This window comes from Procambarus clarkii, chromosome 29, assembly GCF_040958095.1.
Source record: "Procambarus clarkii isolate CNS0578487 chromosome 29, FALCON_Pclarkii_2.0, whole genome shotgun sequence".
NCBI lineage: Eukaryota > Metazoa > Arthropoda > Malacostraca > Decapoda > Cambaridae > Procambarus > Procambarus clarkii.
In genome coordinates, this window is record NC_091178.1 from 5,687,613 (window position 1) to 5,714,134 (window position 26,522).

Consider the following 26,522-nt stretch of genomic DNA (forward strand, 5'->3'; position numbering starts at 1 on the left):
GTTAGGTTCGGTCATATATCTACGTTAATTTTAACTCCAATAAAAAAAAATTGACCTCATTCATAATGAAATGGTTAGCTTTATCATTTCATAAGAAAAAAAATAGAGAAAATATATTAATTCAGGAAAACTTGGCTTATTAGGCAAATCGGGCCTTGCATAGTAGGCTGTGAAGTGCGTTCTGGCTACTAGGTACGACATATATATATATATATATATATATATATATATATATATATATATATACACGAGAGCTTTAATGGTCCACAAGCCATAAATCACTAAGAATTCTATGATCCCACCAGGATTTACAGGCAGTCGGTAGAGTGGTATTGGTATTGTGTGTAGCCAGAGGTGCGATGAGCCATGTCAGCGTTGCTGATAGGGCTACCAACGTTACCTTGGTTACCAACGATTTTTGTACAGTCTGTCATGGTCAAGTGGTTACTGTACTGGATATGCTATTGTGTTTGGAACACCAGGCTATCTAAGGTTCGAATCCTTCACGAGGAAGAGTTCTTTGGTTACATATGACTTGTGCTTTATGCAAGTGTGTCGTGTGTGTGTGTATATATATATATATATATATATATATATATATATATATATATATATATATATATATATATATATATATATATATATATATATATATATACTACGCTGACATGGACTCATCCCACTGGCTTACACACAATACCAGTGTACCGGTTGCCTATAAGTCAGGTGTTGTGTAACCACACAACAGGTCACACATGTGTGACCTGCAGCGTCACACATGTGTAACAACATGTGTGACGCTGCAGGTGTTCACTCTTCTCGTTTCAATCCAAACATTGTCATCGTGTTTTTTTTTTTATTTATTTATTTATTTTTTTTTCTACCACAGACGTGGCCACACATTCACAATGCTAACCAGCATATATACATTTTCTTCTGTCCTCCATGGACAGAGTTAGAGATGTGTTAAACATATAGTTCAAGGGTTTATTGAACACTCAACCACAGAAGGTGATTGGTTGCTTTTAAAATGCTGAGCTAACCTACATACGTAAATACATGGTGGTGTGGACGTCTATTTCTATTTACCTCAAGACCGTTGTTTTCTCGTCAGTGTTAGGAACAGGAAGCCGGCGGCTTATCAAACGTTCCCTCAATAGTCATGATGATTTTTTCAATCTGAATTTTGAACGTGTGTGTGTGTGTGTACTCACCTAGTTGTACTCACCTAGTTGTGCTTGCGGGGGTTGAGCTCTGGCTCTTTGGTCCCGCCTCTCAACTGTCAATCAACAGGTGTGTGTGTGTGTGTGTGTGTGTGTGTGTGTGTGTGTGTGTGTGTGTGTGTGTGTGTGTGTGTGTGTGTGTGTGTGTGTATGTGTGTGTGTGTGTGTGTGTGTGTGTGTGTGTGTGTGTGTGTGTGTGTGTGTGTGTGTGTGTGTGTGTGTGTGTGTGTGTGTGCATGTGAGTGTGTACTTATCTAGTTGTGCTTGCGGGGGTTGAGCTTTGGCTTTTTGGTCCCGCCTTTCAACTGTCAATCAACAGGTGTACAGATTCCTGATTCTACTGGGCTCTATCATATCTACATTTGAACCTGTATATGGAGTCAGCCTCCACCACATCACTGCCTAATGCATTCCATCTGTTAACTACTCTGAACACTGAACAAATTCTTTCTAATGTGTCTGTGGCTCATTTGGGTACTAAGTTTCCACCTGTGTCTCCTTGTTTGTTCCACCTATGCTAAATAGTTTGTCTTTGTCCACCCTGTAAATTCTCCTGAGAATTTTGTAGGTGGTGATCATGTCTTCCCTTTCTCTTCTGTCTTTCAGGGACGTAAGGTTTCAGCTCCCGTAGCCTTTCCTCGTAGCTCATACCTCTCAGTTCTGGGACTAGTCTGGTGGCATACCTCTGAATCTTCCCTAATTTTACCTTGTGTTTAACTAGGTATGGACTCCAGGTTGGAGCTGCATACTCCAGGATTGGTCTGACATAAGTGGTATACAAGGTACTGAACGCTTCCTTACATAAGTTTTTAATGGCAGTTCTTATGTTGGCCAATCTAGCATATACCGCTGATGATATCCTTTTGATGTGGTCCTCTGGGGACAGGTTCGGTATGATGTCAACCCCCAGATCTTTCTCTCTATTTGACTCTTGCAAAATTTCACCTCCCATGATGGTACCTTGTGTTCAGCCTTCTGCTTCCTTCGCCTAATTCATTACTTTACACTTGCATGAGTTAAACTTTAGTAGCCATTTGCTAGACCATTCCTCCAGTTTGTCCAGGTCGTCCTGTAGTCTCTGTCTATCTTTATCTGCCTTGATTATTCTCATAATTTTTGCAGTCATCAGCAAACATCGAGAGGAATGAGTCTATACCCTCCGGAAGATCGTTTACATATATTAGAAACAGGATGGGTCCAAGTACAGAGCCTTGTGGGACCACGCTGGTGACATCTCGCCACTCTGACATCTCTCCACTCATAGTTACTCGCTGTTTCCTGTTGCTTAGATACTCCCTTAACTACCGGAGCATCCTTATAATTAAATCAAATCAAATGTTTATTCAAGTAAAAGTACATACATAGGAGATGAGTTACAAACATAATGTAGGATTTATAGATAGAGCGAGTACATACAATACCTAAAGCCACTAATACGCACAGCGTTTCGGGCAAACCATTACCTTTTACTCTTCCTGTTTCTCCAACTTTTGTAACAGCCTTTTATGAGGAACTGTGCCAAAGGCTTTCTGACAGCCCCTGTGTGTGTGTGTGTGTGTGTGTGTGTGTGTGTGTGTGTGTGTGTGTGTGTGTGTGTGTGTGTGTGTGTGTGTGTGTGTGTGTGTGTGCACCTAACCTACAGATTCATCACAAGTAAGACTCTGGGTCATCACCAGACCACAGGAAACCTTATGAGACAATGTGACCTGTTTAAAGGAGGTCCTGCTACCTGCACAATCGACTTTAGAATGGTCCAGGACGGACCGAAACGTCGTCGTCCCTTCACTTTCTAGTGTGTGGATTGGTCAACAATGTGACCTGCCTATCAAGTTTTTTTGTTACAAATTCAGCCATCAATAAATAAGTTGAAGATTTAAAAAAAAATTGGCTACAGCAGAAATTAGACACGAAAAGCACATTTCAGAGGCAGAGTTCGAAGGATTACAAACTTTATTGCGTGATTTATACCCGAGGATGAGGTGAAGGTGACGAGGTGAAGGTGACGAGGTGAAGGTGACGAGGTGAAGGTGAAGAGGTGAAGGAGAGAAGGTGAAGGTGAAGCACCTCACTTACAGGTCCATTTATCTAGTCAACCTCCTGTTTGTACGCTGGCTGGGGCAGTGTGGTGTATGTTCCGTCGTCTTCTGAAAGTTGGCAGAGCGTAATTTGGTGCTAGTTGGCTATTGATACATGGCTTGATTTGTTTGATGTATAATGCATTATATCAAAAGCCAACTAGCACCAAACTACACTCTGCCACAGTGATAAACTTGGCGTAAAACAGGAAGGTCTGAGGCTAGCATGCACACAGTGCTCCTCGTATGTAGAGGTTACATGGGTAAATGTTGACTTGGCCTGGGGGCTGATGCCACTCTATTACCTCAACACTTTTCAGGAGTCTAGAGGAGAGTCTTCCTCTCCATTAGAAGTCGCCACCAGCAGGCGACTCGATCGTGGGCTTTTAATTACATTCCGCTAAGTATATATAATGTCCCTTAAACACTGTGTGAGTTAGAAGCAGAAGTGTTGACACTTCATGTCGTGACAGATTTTCATGTGTAATGATTTCTGATTTGTGCCTCAACTTGGCGATGTTGTCCTACTTAATCTCTCCTCTTTGGTTCCAAATCACTTTGCTGATGCGTGCCTCACTGCCTACAAAAGCCTGTCCTAGATATCAGGTATACTGTTCACCAAGGATTATAGATATATATATATATATATCCCTCCTTCCTTATACAAGGCACCAAATATTCCCTGCTGTGTATCACTAAGAGTTATGTCCCTCCCTGGTGAGCGCAAGTCATTACTGCTCCAGCGTGTGCTCCCAACAGTTGAGTGCGGCCCGGGGACGTACAGCAGGAAGGGGTCGTGTGCACCTTGCCGCCCGGGGACTTACATGGACCAGTCGGGTCGGTCGACCTGTGTACCCTGCAAGGCCGGGACCTCCGCCTCTCAGCCCGGGATGGTCACCTGCCTCCCCTCACGTGAGTACTCTATATGCCTTATACCTCCCCCCTGGTGTGACTACACCTTCCCCTGGTGTGTCTACACCTTCCCCTGGTGTGTCTACACCTCCCCCTGGTGTGACTACACCTCCCCCTGGTGTGTCTACACTTCCCCCTGGTGTGACTACACCTTCCCCTGGTGTGACTACACCTTCCCCTGGTGTGTCTACACCTCCCCCTGGTGTGACTACACCTCCCCCTGGTGTGTCTACACCTCCCCCTGGTGTGACTACACCTTCCCCTGGTGTGACTACACCTTCCCCTGGTGTGACTACACCTTCCCCTGGTGTGTCTACACCTCCCCCTGGTGTGACTACACCTTCCCCTGGTGTGGCTACACCTTCCCCTGGTGTGACTACACCTCCCCTTGGTGTGACTACACCTCCCCCTGGTGTGTGTGATCCTTTCCAACGAAGCAGTGGTCAATTGTTCCCAGAAACTGCTTCTCGAAAAGGCCCGCCCGCTCAGGTCAACATTGGTGCAAAGGGGTGCTGGTATAGTCAGAGGAATGGGGTGGTAGTGGGGGGAGGAGGTGCAATGTTGCAAGGGCTGGGGAGGGGAGGCAGGAGAGGGGGGGCCAGGGCAGGGGACGCAGGAGCGGTGGAGGGGGGGGGCAGGGCAGGGCAAGGGAGGGGAGGGGAAGCAGGGATAGGGAGAGTGGGCATGACTAAGAAGCCTCATTGTCAATCATATTCCTATTGGCACATGTATGTTAATTTTTAAAGTTGGGAAAAGAAAGTGATACTAGATATCCACTGAACAACGGATATCCGCTGAACAATGTAGATACTGGTATATCCGATTACGAAAAGTATAGCCAGGCATAATGGTTTTTGGTAGCCCTAATGCTCAATGGACAAACAATAATTTGAAAACATACAAGTTATGATGTCAAAATTAGTTTCCAGCATTATTAACGTTTATTGTAGACATATATATTAAGGGAGTCGAAGTTACTCTCATGAAAGAATTGAAACTTGTGCATATACTTTATCAGTCCCAGGGCTGAGGGAGAGACGCAGGGACAGGGTCAGGGACAGGGTGGTCAGGGACAGGGTGGTCAGGGACAGGGTGGTCAGGGACAGGGTGGTCAGGGACAGGGTGGTCAGGGACAATTCCAGAGACTAATAATTTCCCCACATTGCTCTAAGAACAAATGGATGAACATGGGATTAAAGATTAATTGCCGACACCAAAATCATTAAGGGTGATGAAGGTAACTTTAGAACATACTTTATCAAGCAGGAAAGACGTGCTCAAAGTAAAGTAAGGAAAGCGACAATAAGTATTGTGATGATAGCAGAGGAAACAAAATTTTGAAAAAACTGCCCGCAACGCTTTGCGTAATAGTGGCTTTAGGCATTGTATGTACCAGCTTTATCTATAAACCTAGCAATTTTTGTAAAAATCTCTTGTATGTATGTACCTTACCTGAATAAACATTTATTTATTTATTTATTTATAAAAAACGAAATAACGGGTTCCTTCTGATGTATCAGACGTCCGTGAGAGAGAAGACTTGGCCGTGTAAAATAGATTGACAGAAAATGAGGAAGAAAAGCGCGTTTTTGGTTTTTTTAATATTTTCTATAAGTCTTTACTTGAGGGAGAACTCGTCAATATGTCAGCAGTTAATCACATTTATATATTAAAGATAACAACTTAATTGAAACTTTGGAAGACGTTAGTAAACATATTTAAAAACAATAATAATGCCAAACAAGTCCCCGAACTCCGTCGGAGTATTTTCTGAGGCATTAAAAGAATGTAAAGCGAAGCTTAGTAAGCTCTTGTCATGTTAAATAAATATATAGGATACAAATCTACCAGAATTGTGAAAGGTTACGAATGCTGTCCAGATTGCAACAATGTAAAAAAAAGGTCTGCATCATGGCATCAAATTTTGAACAATGAAGTTAAAGTAATTTCACCACAACTGATACTTAAGTGATAATCGTAGATATTGCTACCATGGACAAATTTGACTTAAATTTTCGAATAAAACAGTTTTAGACAAGGACAATCATATCTCACAAATTTTATGTGTTTCTTCAGGTGGGGACTCCATGATGGCGCGGCATACTCTAAGACTGGTCTCACGTAGGCAGTGTAAAGCGCCCTAAATGCCTCCTTATCTTGAGGTTTTCTTGAGATGATTTCGGGGCTTTAGTGTCCCCGCGGCCTGGTCCTCGACCAGGCCTCCACCCCCAGGAAGTAGCCCGTGACAGCTGACTAACACCCAGGTAACCTATTTTACTGCTAGGTAACAGGGGCATAGGGTGAAAGAAACTCTGCCCATTGTTTCTAGCCGGCGCCCGGGATCGAACCCGGGACCACAGGAGCAGAAGTCCAGTGTGCTGTCCGCTCGGCCGACCGGCTCCCGGGACCTTACTTAGGTTTTTGAATGATGTTCTAACTTTCGCTAGTGTAGAGTACGCTGCTGTCGATATCCTATTTATATGTGCCTCAGGAGTTATATTAGGTGTTACGTCCACGTCCAGGTCTCTTTCTCGAGTCGTCACAGGTAGGCATGTTCCCCTTCATTGTGTACTGTCCCTTTGGTCGCCTATCTTCTGATCCCATTTCCATAACTTTACATTTACTCGTGTTGAATTCTAGTAGCCATTTCTCTGACCATCTCTGCAACCTGTCCAGGTCCTCTTGGAGGATCCTACAATCCTCATCTGTCACAACTCTTATTAATTTTGCGTCATCTGCGAACATTGACATGTTGGACTCTACTCCTGTAAACATATTATTTGCGTAACTTAGAAATAGGATTTGCCCCAGCACCGATCCTTGAGGTACTCCACTCGTTACTGTTCGCCAGTCCGACTTCTCGCCCCTTACCATTACTCTCTGGCTCCCCCTTACCATTACTCTCTGGCTCCTTCCTGTTAGGTAGTTCCTTACCCATGCTAGGGGCCTTTCTGCTTACCGTGTATGTGAGTGTGAGTGTGTGTGTGTGTGTGTGTGTGTGTGTGTGTGTGTGTGTGTGTGTGTGTGTGTGTGTGTGTGTGTGTGTGTGTGTGTGTGTGTGTGTGTGTGTATGTGTGTGTGTGTGTGTGCGTGCGTGTGTGAGTGTGTGTGTGTGGTGTGCGTGTTAGTAAGTTGATATGTTGTTGTGTTGTGATGTTGGGAAGATGTCATAAGTTTTTATTATTTTTTAATTTAGAAGGTCACAGTCTGCAGGGAGCTGTAAGACTCGCTGCCTGGCTCTGTGAGAGCTCTCTTGTTCTGTGAGAGCTCTCTTGTTCTGTGAGAGCTCTCTTGCTCTGTGAGAGCTCTCTTGATCTGTGAGAGCTTTCTTAAATGCTCTGTGAGAGCTCTCTTGTTCTGTGAGAGCTTTCTTAAATGCTCTGTGAGAGCTCTCTTGCTCTGTGAGAGCTCTCTTGTTCTGTGAGAGCTTTCTTAAATGCTCTGTGAGAGCTCTCTTGCTCTGTGAGAGCTTTCTTGCTCTGTGAGAGCTTTCTTAAATGCCCTGTGAGAGCTCTCTTGTTCTGTGAGAGCTTTCTTAAATGCTCTGTGAGAGCTTTCTTAAATGCTCTGTGAGAGCTCTCTTGTTCTGTGAGAGCTTTCTTAAATGCTCTGTGAGAGCTCTCTTGTTCTGTGAGAGCTTTCTTAAATGCTCTGTGAGAGCTCTCTTGCTCTGTGAGAGCTCTCTTGTTCTGTGAGAGCTTTCTTAAATGCTCTGTGAGAGCTCTCTTGCTCTGTGAGAGCTCTCTTGTTCTGTGAGAGCTTTCTTAAATGCTCTGTGAGAGCTCTCTTGTTCTGTGAGAGCTTTCTTAAATGCTCTGTGAGAGCTCTCTTGCTCTGTGAGAGCTCTCTGCTCACTCCTCGATAAAAATTACGCCTTCATTAATTTTATTTTATCAGGGGAGATGGTGTGGCCAGCGAGGGTGTGGCCAGCGAGGTTGTGGCGGAGATGGTGTGGCCAGCGAGGGTGTGGCCAGCGAGGTTGTGGCGAAGATGGTGTGGCCAGCGAGGGTGTGGCCAGCGAGGGTGTGGCGGAGATGGTGTGGCCAGCGAGGGTGTGGCCAGCGAGGGTGTGGCGGAGATGGTGTGGCCAGCGAGGGTGTGGCCAGCGAGGGTGTGGCGGAGATGGTGTGGCCAGCGAGGGTGTGGCCAGCGAGGGTGTGGCGGAGATGGTGTGGCCAGCGAGGGTGTGGCCAGCGAGGGTGTGGCGGAGATGGTGTGGCCAGCGAGGGTGTGGCCAGCGAGGGTGTGGCGGAGATGGTGTGGCCAGCGAGGGTGTGGCCAGCGAGGGTGTGGCGGAGATGGTGTGGCCAGCGAGGGTGTGGCCAGCGAGGGTGTGGCGGAGATGGTGTGGCCAGCGAGGGTGTGGCCAGCGAGGTTGTGGCGAAGATGGTGTGGCCAGCGAGGGTGTGGCCAGCGAGGGTGTGGCGGAGATGGTGTGGCCAGCGAGGGTGTGGCCAGCGAGGTTGTGGCGAAGATGGTGTGGCCAGCGAGGGTGTGGCCAGCGAGGGTGTGGCGAAGATGGTGTGGCCAGCGAGGGTGTGGCCAGCGAGGGTGTGGCCAGCGAGGGTGTGGCCAGCGAGGGTGTGGCGAAGATGGTGTGGCCAGCGAGGGTGTGGCCAGCGAGGGTGTGGCCAGCGAGGGTGTGGCCAGCGAGGGTGTGGCCAGCGAGGGTGTGGCGAAGATGGTGTGGCCAGCGAGGGTGTGGCCAGCGAGGGTGTGGCCAGCGAGGGTGTGGCGGAGATGGTGTGGCCAGCGAGGGTGTGGCCAGCGAGGGTGTGGCCAGCGAGGGTGTGGCCAGCGAGGGTGTGGCGAAGATGGTGTGGCCAGCGAGGGTGTGGCCAGCGAGGGTGTGGCCAGCGAGGGTGTGGCGAAGATGGTGTGGCCAGCGAGGTTGTGGCGAAGATGGTGTGGCCAGCGAGGGTGTGGCCAGCGAGGGTGTGGCCAGCGAGGGTGTGGCCAGCGAGGGTGTGGCCAGCGAGGGTGTGGCCAGCGAGGGTGTGGCCAGCGAGGGTGTGGCCAGCGAGGGTGTGGCCAGCGAGGGTGTGGCGGAGATGGTGTGGCCAGCGAGGTTGTGGCGAAGATGGTGTGGCCAGCGAGGGTGTGGCCAGCGAGGGTGTGGCCAGCGAGGGTGTGGCCAGCGAGGGTGTGGCGGAGATGGTGTGGCCAGCGAGGTTGTGGCGAAGATGGTGTGGCCAGCGAGGGTGTGGCCAGCGAGGGTGTGGCCAGCGAGGGTGTGGCCAGCGAGGGTGTGGCCAGCGAGGGTGTGGCGGAGATGGTGTGGCCAGCGAGGGTGTGGCCAGCGAGGGTGTGGCCAGCGAGGGTGTGGCCAGCGAGGGTGTGGCCAGCGAGGGTGTGGCCAGCGAGGGTGTGGCCAGCGAGGGTGTGGCGGAGATGGTGTGGCCAGCGAGGGTGTGGCCAGCGAGGGCTGCCTCTGTACATGTCACGTGGGATTATTATTAATTTGTTTTATTATGCACCCGAGGGATGTGGCCGCCTAATCGGCTTCTTGCTACACTACAGTTTTTGTTTTATTCAAAGATACTGCAGGAGTTCAGCGATCTGGAGGCAACTGTCGGGTAATGTAGTAGCGGGTTTTCTTCCTACTGGGGAGTGTTGTACATGCTGCTATGGCGGTGTGTCTACTCACGGGATGAGTGGCGCTGCCCAATAAACTCGCCCCTCAGGGCAAAATTAAAACAAAAAATTTAGGATGTTTGTCAATGGTTTGCCAGTCGTGTGTGGTTGCGTCATGCGTGTTTGTGTTGCGTGTGTTCGGTTGAGTCATGCGTGCTTGTGTTGCGTGTATGGTTGCGTCATGCGTGCCTGTGTTGCGTGACCTATTGGCAGAACACCCAACATGGGAGGGAATCCACAGGAACTTCACCACCTTCCCTGACTGGATAGTATTATCACGACTCTCCTGAGTCCAGTGATTGTCCCACCGCTTTCTGCCTGATATTTCCTAAGGCTTTGTAGTGCTGCTTGTAAATCAGTGCAGATTACTGCTCCCTTTGTGTTTCTTTCTGGGTATATTAAGGAAATAACACTAGCAGTTAGGTCTCCTTGCGGTGAGGAGGCATAGTTGTCCAGCCGTGCTGTTTCGTCTTCTCCGTCTTGAAAGACATTGTTCCTAATTACAGTGTATGGTCCTCCAGCCCTGTCGTTACTGGGATTATATGGACCATCAGTGTAGATTTAGTCTAATTCATTTCCTTCCTCTTTATTATTTTCCTTGAGATACTTATGTCTCATTTCTTGTGTAACATGTTGGATTGTGTCGCTGTCATCTCCTTTATCTTATCTTATCTTATAAAGCTCATCCTCTCTGGGAGCTGGCATTCATACGTGCGTGAGCTCGCGCGCTTGCTCAAGCAGGTGGAGTTCTTCCAGGAAGCAAACGGTTTTTTCCTGTAGTCAGCACAGAACTGAGTTTGTTCTTGACATAATCATTGTAGCGAAGATGTCTAGCTATTTTAACTGCGAATTTTGCATTCCCTTCTGCAGCCTCTAGCCACAAGAACAGCTCGTCTCGTAGGCTCCATGTATTGGCAGTTTTGGGGACTCCAAGAATGATGGCCGTGTCTTTATTTTAAAGGTTTTCAAGCCTTTTCATGTCGCTAGTGATGGCCGCCAGACTGGCGCGCCATAGTCTATGGCCGAGCGTACATCACTTTTAAATTTTTTAAATTTTGCCCCGAGGGGCGAGTTTATTGGGCAGCGCCACTCATCTTGTGAGCGGACACACCGCCATAGCAGCATGTACAACACTCCCCAATAGGAAGAAAACCCATAAGTGCGGCAATAGAAGCCAATGACCACCCCAGAACATGGCCTCGAGGACCCAGAGCCGACTTTTATATGTCCCTGTGAGTTGACTGAGCTTCTCTTTCATTTAACATGGGGCTGTAGGAGACTCGAACCGTGGACCCTTAGTGTGTAAGACCAGAACTCTTTTAAAGATTGTCTTATCATCACAAAAGTGGGGCCTTTGTGGTGGTGGTACAGTTAGCGGGAATAGTGGTGGTGGTGGTAGTGGCGTTTATAATAGTGGTGTGCAAAGTGTTGGTGTCAGTAGAATAGGTGGTTGTGGTTTTGGTGGTAGTGGAGTAGGAGGTAGTTGTAGTGATGATGTGGGTGGTGGAGAAGGTGGTGGTGGTGAAGCAACAACTATATAGGGCAGGGGCAGCCCAGGGTGGTAACAGGCAGACCGTCACAGTCTTCATGAGAGGGTTGTTGTGTCCTCTTCAGCCAAACATGGCACACCACCACACCACTCTTCACCAGATTAATGTGTGTGTGTGTGTGTGTGTGTGTGTGTGTGTGTGTGTGTGTGTGTGTGTGTGTGTGTGTACTCACCTAGTTGTGCTTGCTGTGGCGAGCTTCTGTCTTTTTGATTCAATGTAGTGACTATTTTCATTCGTTTTTCTTATCATAATTATATTTAAAGTTGTGTATCGAATTGGCTTCGACATGTTCCTCATCTGGTCCGTTCCACTTATTTACAACTCTTAGACTCAAGCAGATCTTCCCGACATCCCTGTGACTCATCTGTGTTTCCAAATTCCAATTATGTCCTTTCGTTCTATTTTTCCTCAATTTGAACATTGCTTCTATATCTACTTTGTTAATCCCCTTTAGTATCTCGTACGTCGTTATCATGTCTGCCCTATTCCTTCTTTCCTCCAGTGTAGTGAGGTACAGCTCCCTAAGTCTTTCTTCATAGCTCACTCCTCTTAGTTAAGGAACGAGCCTTGTTGTTTGTTGTTATCTTTTCTAGCGTTGTTTTCTGCTTCTTTAGGTAGGGGGTTCCATGCCGGGGCAGCAAACCCAATAATAGGTCTCAAAAAGGATGCATACAGCACTCTGAACGGATCTTCGTCCAACTTCCTGAATGATAACCGGACGTTTGCCAGGCTGGCATATATGCTGCCCTCGTGACTGCTGATGAGGACCTCTGGTGTTGCGTCTCCAGTTATGTCCAATCACGGCATTCCGGCTTGTTCAGTTTTAAACTGCTGCTCCTTGTTTGTGTTACATCTGACCTTTTAAAGAAGTTGTCTGAATCTATATCCTCCAAATTGTTCAGTATTTTAACAGCTTTGATGAGATGAGCTCTATTATGTCTGGTTTACAGTGTTGTCAACCCTGTGGCTCTCAGCCGCTCCTGGAATAAGAGGTGACTTAATTCTGGAATGATTTTGTTGCCCTGTGTTCAACTGTCCCCAAAGTAGAGATGTCGTTCTTAAAATTAGGTCTGCATGTTTGGATACAATAATCTTAGTGGGGCCACACCAGAGATACTTACTCTGGTTTCAATTAAAATAAGGAGCCTAAGTCAAAGTAAGACTTATATAATTATAAATATATATAAAATACGTGTTATATATATTTATAAAAATAGATATAAAACAAGAATTATAAAACATGTTTACCTTGTGTGAGTATAAGTATATATACTTATTCACCCATCATAAACTGCGACACTCTTAGTACAGTTTTAAATACAGTGGAAACGTGTAGGGGATAGAGCGGGTGGTGGGTGATGATAAGGAAGGCGAGGGGTAGGTGGTGGGAGGCCGGCCGTGAAGACTGTGGTAGGGGGAGGACAGAGAGGGACATTGTTGTTGTGGCGTGACCCACATGTTGGCTGGCGGCTCTCTGCTCTCCCTCTCACTGACCTCATTATGTCACCAGACCAGGTCACTGAAGGACGGCCCGGGGAGGGCAAGGCTGCCCGTACTCATCATCCTCACACACTGACCTATGGCTCCATCATGACTTCATATACTCAACATCATCTCCTTGTGATTCACTCAAGTGTTTCCACGCAACTGTAACTCGGAGATGAACTGAAGGAAGCAGGTAAAGTGTATCCAGCCCTCGTGATGGCCTCCTCCACAGTCCTGAAATTCTTCTGGTCGAGCTTCCACGAAATACTGTGGCCAGATGTAACTGTTGTCACCCCCTAATGTTGAGTGAACGGTTAAGGTAACATTCTCCGGGGGGGGGGGGGGCAGGTGGGTGGTTAAGGCAACATCATAACCCCACGCACCAAGGGGGGGGGGGGAAGTTGTGAAGGCATCTGCCACAAGCCCACTCCAGGGTGTGATAGTTCCCACACTTCTATCACTCAGAACGACTTTGTTTGAGTGAATGTTTATATGTATGTATGAATATGTATGTATGTATATATATATGTATATATTTCATGTCTATGTATACATTTAGCCAAACACATTCGGACCTCCAGGAAGGCTATTTAGTGGGAAAACTATCACTAAACTAGTCTCTGCTAATGCTACAGATCCTCTATGAACTAATATCATTATTGATATTCAGATGACTGAACGCTACGAATTTGTCTGTCCTTAGAAGCATTACGACAACTGTAGACATAATATGCTCCACATGCGACACATCCGAGTGATCCTGCTGCTAACTGAGCGTCTTGGGTTGTTATGGCTCTATCTTATTGTCCACCAAGTTGACACCAATAGGAAACCTTGAGAATATTGGTCTTCCCTATAATAATATGACCCCATCATCTCTCAGGTGTTGCAGACTGATAAATTAATAAGTTCATTCTCGATGAGCCAAAATTTGAGATGAGCAACTTTGAGGGTTATTAACTTTTCCAGAAGTCCCATAAACTTAGGGAAGGCGGGCAGTCCTAGAGAGAGAGTGTGTGTGTACTCACCTAGTTGTGCTTGCGGGGGTTGAGCTTCGGCTCTTTGATCCCGCCTCTCAACTGGCAATCTACTGGTGTATAGATTCTTGAACTTCTCGAGCTTCATCATATCAACACTTGAAATTGTGTATGGAATCAGCCTCCACCACATCACTTCCTAATGCATTTCATTTCAAGATAACCCTTGTCTACCCCTGATAATTTTTTATGTGGAGATCATGTCTCCCGAGCTCTTCTGTCTTCCAGCGGCGTGAGATGCAGTTCACGCAGCCTTTCCTCGTAACTCATGCCAGTTAGTTCTGGGACTAGCCTAGTGGTATACCTCTGAACGTTTTCCAGCTTCGTCTTGTGCTTGACAAGGTACGGGCTCCATGCTGGGGCCGCATACTCCAGGATTGGCCTTACATATTTAGTATTCAATGTTCTGAAAGATTCCTTACACAGGTTTTTGAAGGGAGTTCTGATGTTAGCCAGCCTTGCATATGTCACTGATGTTATTCTTTTGATGTGGGCTTCAGGAGACAGGCTTGGCGTGATATGGGCACGTGATTTAACGGCGTTTTGATTTGTTTTTTATATTTTGATTTAACGCGATTAACGGCGTTCTGGCTCCCAATGAGATATATGTGATTTAACTCCTAGATCTTTCTCTCTGCCCGTTTCGTGCAGGACTTCATCTCCCATTCGGTATCCAGTGTCTGGCCTCCTAGTTCCTCGTCTAGTTTCATTTCCTTACATTTACTTGGATGGAACTTTAGTAGCCATTTGTTGGACTATTTCTTCAGTTTGTCTAGGGGCATCTTGCAACTTATAAACTATCTTCCGCTGTCATAATCCTCCTCATAATTTTTGCATCATCAGCAAACATTGAGAGAAATGAGTCTATACCCTTTGAGAGGTCATTTACATATATCAGAGACAGTATAGGTCCAAGGACTGATTCCTGCGGGACTCCACTGGTGACGCCTCGCCACTCCGAGGCCTCCCCCCCCTCCCTCAGTGACTCGCTGTCTTCTGTTGCTTAGGTACTCCCTTATCCTTTCGAGTACCTTTCTCTTTCACTCCCGCATCTGCAGTTTGTGCACTATAGTGTCTTATGTGGTACTGTGTCAACGGCGTTCTGGCTTTCCAAAAATATGTAGTCTGCCCCCCCCCCCCCCCCCCACAGCAACCAGGAGGCCTGGTCGACGACCGGGCCGCGGGGACGCTAAGCCCCGGAAGCACCTCAAGGTAACCAGGTAACCCCTCTCTTTATTGCCTGATTTTTGTTGCCTGATCATAGAATTCAATCAATCCTCTGTGTGTTTGTATATTCACCTAGTTGTATCCCCCTAGTTGTGTTTGAGGGGGTTGAGCTCTGCTCTTTCGGCCCGCCTCATCAACTTTTTGTGTGTGTATGTGTTTGTATTTCTCTCTCCGTAGCAAATTTACTTTGCCACAAGAAGAAGGGCAGAGGTGTCAAACAAAGCAAAATATAAAACACTTGAAGAGCGGAGAGGAGGAGTGTGTGGAGCGAGTCTCCGGCAGGCTAACCTTACCTCGGGACGTCCGGGCTGTCAACGGGCAACCCAGGGCATTGTGTGGCCGTTATTTGGTCTGTCAGGTTAAGCATACGTGAGCCTGGTCAGAAAATGAATGGGTGCCAACGCGAACAGACGCTTTGTTATGGACTAAAGTAGGGATTCCACACCTATTCAGTCATTCTTCACTTTAGCCTGAAAATAAATATTCATTCCCGCCACACACACACACACACACACACACACACACACACACACACACACACACACACACACACACACACACACACACACACACACACACACACAAACACACACACACATGTTAACGACATGTTTACAGGCGTAGAGTCCTACATGTCGATGTTTGCGGATGATGCAAAGTTGATGAGAAGAGTTGTGACAGATGAGGATTGCAGGATCCTCCAAGAGGACCTGAACAGATTGCAGAGATGGTCAGAGAAATGGCTACTAGAATTCAACACGAGCAAATGTAAAGTTATGGAAATGGGACTAGGAGATAGGAGACCAAAGGGACAGTACACAATGAAGGGGAACAGCCTACCTGTAACGACGCGTGAAAGAGACCTGGGGGTGGACGTAACACCTAATCTATCTCCTGAGGCACATATTAATAGGATAACGACAGCAGCGTACTCTACACTGGCAAAAGTTAGAACATCATTCAGAAACCTAAGTAAGGAGGCATTTAGGGCGCTTTACACTGCCTACGTAAGGCCAGTCTTAGAGTATGCCGCCTCATCATGGAGTCCCCATCTGAAGAAGCATATAATGAAACTGGAAAAGGTTCAGAGGTTTGCAACGAGACTCGTCCCAGAGCTACGAGGGATGGGGTATGAAGAGCGCCTGAGGGAACTGTGCCTTACGACACTAGAAAGAAGAAGGGAGAGGGGGGACATGATAGGAACGTATAAGATACTCAGAGGAATTGACAGAGTGGACATAGACGAAATGTTCACACGGAATAGTAACAGAACGAGAGGACATGGATGGAAGCTTGAAACTCAGATGAGTCACAGAGATGTAAGGAAGTTTTCTTTTAGCGTGAGAGTAGTGGGGAAATGGAATGCACTTCAGGAACAGGTTGTGGAAGCAAATACTATTCATAATTTTAAAACCAGGTATGATAGGGAAATGGGACAGGAGTCATTGCTGTAAACAACCGATGCTCGAAAGGCGGGATCCAAGAGTCAATGCTCGATCCTGCAAGCACATATAGGTGAGTACATATAGGTGAGTACACACACACTATGGTTAAGAGTGAAGTTAAAGTGTGTTTTACCATATATTCACCATATATTTACATGTTTACGTTAAATAACACATACTGCAACAAACAATATTTTATTAGTGACTAATAACACTCAAAGAAAATGCATGAGCCAGATGTATATCTGGCTCATACAGATATATGTGTGTGTGTTTTATACATAAGCCAGATATAAAGTATTTGATAGCAGTGTGACAGCCATTTGTTGAGAGTAAAACTGACATGTTCCATAGCCGGGCGCGGCCAGGGGTTACCTTGAGGTGGGGTAACTATGCCAGAAATATATAACACGGGGAAACGTTCCTAAATGCATATTCTGCGCGGAACTAAATACTAAAATAAATTGTAATAGATAGAATTAATTCCATCAAGAAATTAAGATTATAAAGAATATATATTTGTACTTGCCCCTTAACCTACGGTGCAGGGCTGGTAGGTTACGGTGTGGGAGTCTACGTCCTGACATGATTGCTACGTTCTCAGAAATATCCGCCGACACCCTCGGCTCTTATTACTGCTGCTGGTTAATTAATAACTGGCTGAGGCCATACGATGTTGTCCGGATGAAGAACAGCAACAACATCGTTACTTCACATAACTCTCATTGATATAATAACATTGATTTAACTGACGCCATCCTATTCTTCAGAGTCGCACCAAAGTCCGAAATTCGTGAGTTATGAGAGCGCTTCTGCGGCCTCCGAGGTATCACCAGGACCCGTGTGGTCTTTGGAATATGTTATCTATTTAGAAAACATTTAAGGGGAGGGGTACCTGAGTCTCTCCCTCCATCCCACTTTCTCTCTCTTAATCCTCCTGTTCTCTCTACCTCCCGACTCCTCTCTCTCTCTCTCTCACCCCAGGTCTTCCATAATAGGTTAAGGATATTACTGTTGTTTAAGTTGTTGTTGGTGGCATTGTTGATATCGTTTAGTTAGATGGTACTGTTGCTGTTAGCTGTTAGTCTCACTGTTGATTTTGCTCCTGTGTCTGTAACCCTACTGTCGTTGTTGTTGTTAACACCGTTGCCATGCTTGCTACTGCTACTGTTATGACAGACTGTTCACCTTGTTGTGTGTATGTGTATGTATTAACACGTTGTACTGAACGGGGTGAGAATAGCTTGAGCTACCTCATCCCTTTGTGTGTATTTTACCTCAATAAACTTATTTCAATTTCACCTTGCACACAATTTTTAAGGGAAACTTTGCTTGGGCATAAATGAAGGCCATCTTTCTATGAGTGTCGAGGAGTGCCTGAGGGCAAGACGTGACACCCGCGGCGTTACAGTGAGTGACGCCATGCTCCCACCACAACTCACACCATGTAAATACAACAGTGAGTAATGCTGTGTAATTACCATGTCTGTGTGTTTACTATTTGTGGCTGCAGAATGGAGCTATTAGCTCTTGGTCCCCTCTTTTCTAACCAATGTATTTTCCTCTATTATGTCTACTACACATAATACGTCGAACACATTTTCCTAACTATTATGTCTAACACACACACACACACACACACACACACACACACACACACACACACACACACACACACACACACATTCCAAGGAACCAGCCCGTAACAACTGTCTAGCTCCCAGTTACTTATTTACTGCTGTGGGAACAGATGCATCAGGGTGAAAGAAACTCTGCCCATTTGTTTCCGCCTCCGCCGGGAATTGAACCCGGGCCCTTAGGACTACGACACCCGAGCGCTGCCCCCCCTCCCCCCCCCTGTGTGTATTCACCAAGTTATACTCACCTAGTTGTGCTTGCGAGGGTTGAGCTCTGGCTCTTTGGTCCCGCCTCTCAACTGTCAATCGTTCCTGAGTCTACTGGGCTGTATCATATCTACACTTGAAACTGTGTATAGAGTCTGCCTCCACCACGTCACTTCCTAAGCATTCCATTTGTTAACTACAAATATATGTGTGTGTGTACTCACGTATTTGTGCTTGCGGGGGTTGAGCTCTGGCTCTTTGGTCCCGCCTCTCAACCGTCAATCAACTGACGGTTGAGATTCCTGACAGATTCCTGATCCTACTGGGCTCTATCATATCTATATTTTAAACCGTATATGGAGTCGGCCTCCACCACATCAGCATGTGAGGTGATGTGGTGGAGGCAGACACACACACACACACCACCACCACCATGTGTGTGTGTGTGTGTGTGTGTGTGTGTGTGTGTATGGGTTGGGGGCGGGGTGTGTGGGGCACACACACATGGTGGTGGTGTGTGTGTGTATGGGTTGGGGGCGGGGTGTGTGGGGCACACACACATGGTGGTGGTGTGTGTGTGTATGGGTTGGGGGCGGGGTGGGGGGGGCAGAGGTTCATCCGGTAAGCTAGGCTAAACTTTCTTAGAAGTGACGCGCCTCTTGTGTATAAATAACAGAGGTCCCAGAGTCTCCCCTCACTCCGGGTCAGCCAGCCGAGGCCCACACACACAACCCCGTCTCACAACCGCCTCCAGACACGCCCAACAACCCCCTCTCTCCCTCAAAGTGTCACAACTCGACCATTAGAACGACTTTACGTAAATACTCGCAAATACAAGTGACAGAAAAAGTTGTATTGACCGAGTGTGAAAAGTGTGGTGCAGTGGTGACTGAAGATGGCGGGAGGGGTCTGGCTGAGGGCGGCGGTGGCGGCCCTCGTGGTGACGCTACCCATCGTTACCTCAGTACCAGGTACGTCACCCTCAATGCTTGGCTCTTGTTGGTTTAGATTTAGCTACTCAGAACAAAGTGTCCATGTAGCACGGGCTATGGTGAGCCCGTACTAAAGCACTGTGAGCACTGCTTGGTAGGGCAGACTATCATATATGTTCACAGTAGTAGTAGTTGCAGGCACACACCTGGAGGGTGTGCCAGCACACACCTGGAGGGTGTGCCAGCACACACCTGGAGGGTGTGCCAGCACACACCTGGAGGGTGTGCCAGCACACACCTGGAGGGTGTGCCAGCACACACCTGGAAGGTGCTGCTGGAACTATAATACAACACTGAGCCATAACAGCATTGTTATGATTCTCACAAAAACACTCAACATTATTATAGTATTCTAAGTTCTTTTTAAGACCGATAAAGAGATAAAAACTAATACAGCATAAACTAGCACAATATTGGATGAAAAACACATAGTAGGGAAATATTTTCACATCTTTAGCTAATACAATATTGATATAACAAGACAGATACAATTATGATGCTCATATGATTGTATCACATCAGTTACTTAAATGTGATTTTATGATAAGTAACAATGAGTAATATCTTAAGACAATATACGTTTAACACATTTATAATAACACTAAAAAAGTATATTGAATAAAGTATTGGGTATTGAAGGTTCATGGTATAGCTTTACAATTCATATACACACACATACCCACAGGAGTTTCTTGGGTGTGAATTTGTTGCATTTAGAAATTCCGACTGAATTGCGACGTAAAGTGTTGCCTGAGTCTGTGAACAAGGAGAGGGAAGGTAATTTTTTTTTTAAATTTTGCCCCGAGGGGCTAGTTTATTGGGCAGCGTCACTCATCCTGTGAGTGGACACACCGCCATAGTGACAGTATTGGGCAGCGCCACTCATCTTGTGAGTGGACACACCGCCATAGTGACAGTATTGGGCAGAGTCACTCATCTTGTGAGTGGACACACCGCCATAGTGACAGTATTGGGCAGAGTCACTCATCTTGTGAGTGGACACACCGCCATAGTGACAGTATTGGGCAGCGCCACTCATCTTGTGAGTGGACACACCGCCATAGTGACAGTATTGGGCAGAGTCACTCATCTTGTGAGTGGACACACCGCCATAGTGACAGTACTGGGCAGCGCCACTCATCCTGTGAGTGGACACACCGCCATAGTGACAGTATTGGGCAGCGCCACTCATCTTGTGAGTGGACACACCGCCATAGTGACAGTATTGGGCAGAGTCACTCATCTTGTGAGTGGACACACCGCCATAGTGACAGTATTGGGCAGCGCCACTCATCTTGTGAGTGGACACACCGCCATAGTGACAGTATTGGGCAGCGCCACTCATCTTGTGAGTGAACACACCGCCATAGCAGCATGTACAACACTCCCCAATAGGAAGAAAACCCGCTGGGTTGTTCATCCTGTCACTTGTACCCAGACACAGCTGGGACTTGCTTAACTGTCTCAAGTGAACAGCTCCTCAAACAAGAAGATTAACATCTATCAACCCTTAAAAGCTTACGTTATCTTGCGGGTGCAAAATGGAGAAGTCTTTAAGAACAGTATCAGGTGTATGCTTTCTCTTCCTGTACTTGTCAACCTCAGATTGTAAAGTTAGCTAAAATTTGAGAATATTATTATATGTTTCTATACGGCGCCATCAACTGATTGCAACGACAAAAGCCAATGTATAAACCAGTCAGTGTAGAGTTAATATTTAACGCGATGTTTTGGGGTTCCATTGAAGGAAGAAAGGAATTATCAGGAGACGCGCCAAGCCATTATGACTATATAGCCCTGGGAAAGGAACAGGATAAGGATTTGGGATAGGAGGGGGGGAAGGAATGATGCCCAACCACTTGGAAGGTCGGGGATTGAACGCCAACCTGCATGAAGTGAGACCGTCGCTGTACCGTCCAGGCCAAGTGATTGGGCTGGGGTTTCATTGAGTTATGGCCGCATTATTTTACTGGAGGCTTGGTAGTGTGTCTTGCTTAACACCTATCAACCTCTGGGGGGTTGTTAAGGTCACTCAAGGGCTTACTGACCAACCGGCCAGTATACTTTAGTCTATACTGTACAGGATGAGAGTATACTCTCTGTATATATACAGAGAAGCTGGTGTAATGTCTCCCTCTCTGTTGGTGTGTCCCAGTGCTCTGGTGACCCCACGCCTTGACCCCGTGTTAGTGTTCCAGTGCTCTGGTGACCCCACGCCTTGACCCCGTGTTAGTGTTCCAGTGGTCTGGTGACCCCATACCTTGACCCCGTGTTAGTGACCCAGTGTTCTGGTGACCCTACACCTTGACCCCGTGTTAGTGTCCCAGTGGTCTGGTGACCCCATACCTTGACCCCGTGTTAGTGTCCCAGTGCTCTGGTGACCCCACGCCTTGACCCCGTGTTAGTGTTCCAGTGCTCTGGTGACCCCACGCCTTGACCCCGTGTTAGTGTTCCAGTGCTCTGGTGACCCCACGCCTTGACCCCGTGTTAGTGTCCCAGTGCTCTGGTGACCCCACGCCTTGACCCCGTGTTAGTGTTCCAGTGCTCTGGTGACCCCACGCCTTGACCCCGTGTTAGTGTTCCAGTACTCTGGTGACCCCACGCCTTGACCCCGTGTTAGTGACATAGTATTCTGGTGACCCCACACCTGGATCCCGTGTTAGTGACCTAGTGTTCTGGTGACCCCACACCTTGACCCCCGTGTTAGTGTGACCCCACGCCTTGACCCCGTGTTAGTGACCCAGTGTTCTGGTGACCCCACACCTTGACCCCCGTGTTAGTGTGACCCAGTGCTCTGGTGACCCCACACCTTGACCCCCGTGTTAGTGACCCAGTGTTCTGGTGACCCCACACCTTGACCCCGTGTTAGTGACCCAGTGCTCTGGTGACCCCACGCCTTGACCCCGTGTTAGTGACCCAGTGCTCTGGTGACCCCACATCTGGACCCCATGTTAGTGTGCCCCAGTGCTCTGGGTCACACCTTGACCCCGTGTAAGTGACCCAGTGTTCTAGTGACCCCCACACCTTGACCCCGTGTTAGTGACCCCACACCTTGACCCCGTGTTAGTGACCCCACACCTTGACCCCGTGTTAGTGACCCCACACCTTGACCCCGTGTTAGTGACCCCACACCTTGACCCCGTGTTAGTGACCCAGTGTTCAAGTGACCCCACACCTTGACCCCCGTGTTAGTGACCCCACACCTTGACCCCCGTGTTAGTGACCCAGTGTTCTAGTGACCCCTCACCTTGACCCCGTGTTAGTGACCCAGTGGTCTAGTGACCCCACACCTTGACCCCGTGTTAGTGTGACCCAGTGCTCTGGTGACCCCCGTGTTAGTGACCCAGTGTTCTGGTGACCCCACACCTTGACCCCGCGTCCCAGTGACTCTACTGACCCCGTGTTCTCCTCCACAGGGGCCGACCACGAGGTGCTGCAGGTGAGGGGCCCGCACGTCGTCAAGCACGTCTTGGGGCCCTCCATGGAGATCACCAGGACCAATAAGGTGAGCCCAGTATGGCAACATTACTAACAAATTGCTACATGCCACCAGTTCTTGGCTACACTGTACACTAGTGATTGTAACTATAGATATTAATTGGTAACACTGTACACTAGTGATTGTAACTATAGATATTAATTGGTAACACTGTACACTAGTGATTATAACTATAGATATTAATTGGTAACACTGTACACTAGTGATTGTAACTATAGATATTAATTGGCTACACTGTACACTAGTGATTGTAACTATAGATATTAATTGGCTACACTGTACACTAGTGATTGTACCTATAGATATTAATTGGCAACACTGTACACTAGTGATTGTAACTATAGATATTAATTGGTAACACTCTTCATACAGGGTTAAGGTTACTACTGTTCATACATGGTCAAAGAGAGCGCTGGTCATCTATGGTCAAGGGTCAACATTTAGTCTAGGGTCAAGGGTCAACACTGTTCACCCAGGTTCAAGGGGTCAACAAATCTCGGTAGGACTGGTCAAGGATGGTGAAGGCACACAGTGACCGCAGCACCATACATCACAATACACCACTCACCATCCACACCATCCACTCACGCGGCCATATATAACTCATTTACACGTTTGTTTGTAATAAATGTAAACAAAGGAGGAACCAGAATCTATCTAAACCTAATCTAAACTAACATAACTAAGTCAATAATTATTATTCTTAATATAATATTATAATAATATTTCAAATGAACAAATTGGAAATAATATTTTGAAAATAAAGAAAATCACTCGGCCTATTAGGCAAAAAAATTGTGAATAATACGCGTCTCTGGAGTCTGTGTAAAGCTGCCGCCCAGTTGGGTGGGTGTGGACTAGTAACTGTGTGACTCACCATAGATGTAAAGTGCCTTGTATAGTGACTGTTGTGAGCCTCTTGTTGAATCACTTGTGATATACAAAGATTATCGATGTGTATATGTAAATGCTTGTATATGTATGAACATGTGTATATATATCATTAATAACTGTATAACTAGCTTCACAAGATTGTCACTGGCTTAGCTAAACGAACTCTGGGGTTCAGTTCCTGTACCCCATTATGTGCCTCTGTAACCTTTTCCACCACCGCCCACGGGATGGGTATGGGGTGCATAAGAAAGAATCAATCACTCTCGCTGGGAGACGTCCCGGACCCGCGAGACCCGTCGCCCACTCACTCCAACACCCGGATGTTGGAAGAACTTTGGCATTCAGTATTGACAGAACTGGAATTAAAATTAACCTTAAGACATAAAACCAAAAACCCTCTTAGACAAAACCATAAGATTGTGTAACATGTTGTATAAAGATACCTTCACCAGGCTCTGTCCTCCTGCACACCCGACACCACCGGTGAAGAACATCAAGTCCCAGCTGTGTCTGGGTACAAGTGACAGGATGAACAACCCAGCGGGATTTCTTCCTATTGGGGAGTGTTGTACATGCTGCTATGGCGGTGTGTCCACACACACAGGATGAGTGGCGCTGCCCAATACTGTCACTATGGCGGTGTGTCTACTCACAAGATGAGTGGCGCTGCCCAATACTGTCACTATGGCGGTGTGTCCACTCACAAGATGAGTGGCGCTGCCCAATACTGTCACTATGGCGGTGTGTCCACTCACAAGATGAGTGGCGCTGCCCAATACTGACACTATGGCGGTGTGTCCACTCACAAGATGAGTGGCGCTGCCCAATACTGTCACTATGGCGGTGTGTCCACTCACAAGATGAGTGGCGCTGCCCAATACTGTCACTATGGCGGTGTGTCCACTCACAAGATGAGTGGCGCTGCCCAATACTGTCACTATGGCGGTGTGTCCACTCACAAGATGACTGGCGCTGCCCAATACTGTCACTATGGCGGTGTGTCCACTCACAAGATGAGTGCCGCTGCCCAATACTGTCACTATGGCGGTGTGTCCACTCACAAGATGAGTGGCGCTGCCCAATACTGTCACTATGGCGGTGTGTCCACTCACAGGATGAGTGGCGCTGCCCAATACTGTCACTATGGCGGTGTGTCCACTCACAAGATGAGTGGCGCTGCCCAATACTGTCACTATGGCGGTGTGTCCACTCACAAGATGAGTGGCGCTGCCCAATACTGTCACTATGGCGGTGTGTCCACTCACAAGATGAGTGGCGCTGCCCAATACTGTCACTATGGCGGTGTGTCCACTCACAAGATGAGTGGCGCTGCCCAATACTGTCACTATGGCGGTGTGTCCACTCACAACATGAGTGGCGCTGCCCAATAAACTCGCCCCTCGGGGCAAAATTAAAAAAAAAATAAAAATGAAGGTGCACAGACTAGAGGCGGTGCTGGAGACGGAACTAATACCAGCTGCCAGACGCCGCCCACCACATTACCACACACGCCAACACTTGCATGACTCACTCAACACAACCACCACCACCAAACACAACAAGCCAACCAACACTCTCATTACATCACTCAAAGACAAAGTGTAAATAAGAGCATGATCAAGAGCATTACGTACCTTTAAATGTGTTTGGAGACTCCGGCACGAGCACATTTATGTTGGTCCAAACAACATAACGTTACAAAGAGGACCAACAAATCGTGTAGCCAACATAAGCACCAGATGGTCCAGTAGCGCAGTGGGCTACGTCGTAGGCTCAAAATCGAGGGTTCCGGGTTCTATTCCCGCGGTAGGACAGAGACGGTTGGGTAGCTTTCCTTTCACCTGATGCTTCTGTTCACTTAGAAGTAACCCAGAAATTAGACAACTATTGTGGGTTGCATCCTGGGGAAGGTCAGTAGTTGGCCTTACAGGGACTTCGATAAGCCTCAGAACAGGCTTCCTGTCCCCGATATCGAGATATCGAACCATTGGCATGCAACAAAGCATGCATCTCTGCACAACTTCATATGCTAAAACACTTGAGCAAAATCTTACCATCACTCCATCCACACAAAATCTTACGAACAGGCCCACACACGAGGGCATGACAGCTGAGTGGACAGCGGTCGGGTCTCGTAGTCCTAAAGTTCCGGGTTTGATCCCCGGCGGAGGCGGAAACAAATGGATAGTTAGTTTCCCCCTGATGCCCCTGTTCACCTAGTGGTAAATAGGTACCTGTGAGTTAGACAGCTGCTACGGGCTGCTTCCTTGGGAGGTTATCTTGAGATGTTTTCGGGGCTTAGCGTCCCTGCGGCCCGGTCCTCGACCAGGCCTCCTTTTTGTTACACAGCCCCTAGGAAGCAGTCCGTAGCAGCTGTCTAACGCCCAGGTACCTATTTACTGCTAGGTAACAGGTGCATCAGGGTAAAAGAAACATTTTGCCCATTTTTCTCCGCCTCAATCGAGGATCGAACCCGAAACCTCAGGACTACGAATCCGAAGCGTTGTTCACCCAGCTGTCATGCGCCCGGGATGTGTAACAAAAAGGAGGCATGGTCAAGGACCGGGCCGCGGGGACGCTAAGCGCCGAAATCATCTTAAGATAACCTCAAGATAACCACTCACCAAAAACTCTTGGTAACACTTGCATGGTGTGCGCAAGGCTTGGTTGTGTGGGGTCGCTGGCTTGTGTCAAACACATGTTGT

General features: G+C 47.4%; 1 protein-coding gene across 1 annotated transcript in view; it reads left to right on the forward strand.

Annotated features, from left to right (window-relative positions):
• Positions 1-26,522, forward strand: part of LOC123764965 (uncharacterized) — an 84,621-nt gene that overhangs the window by 42,370 nt on the left and 15,729 nt on the right. Inside the window, 2 exon segments of the mRNA XM_045753214.2 lie at positions 4,058-4,210; positions 22,841-22,929. Of these exon segments, the coding sequence (XP_045609170.2) occupies positions 4,058-4,210; positions 22,841-22,929 (242 nt within the window).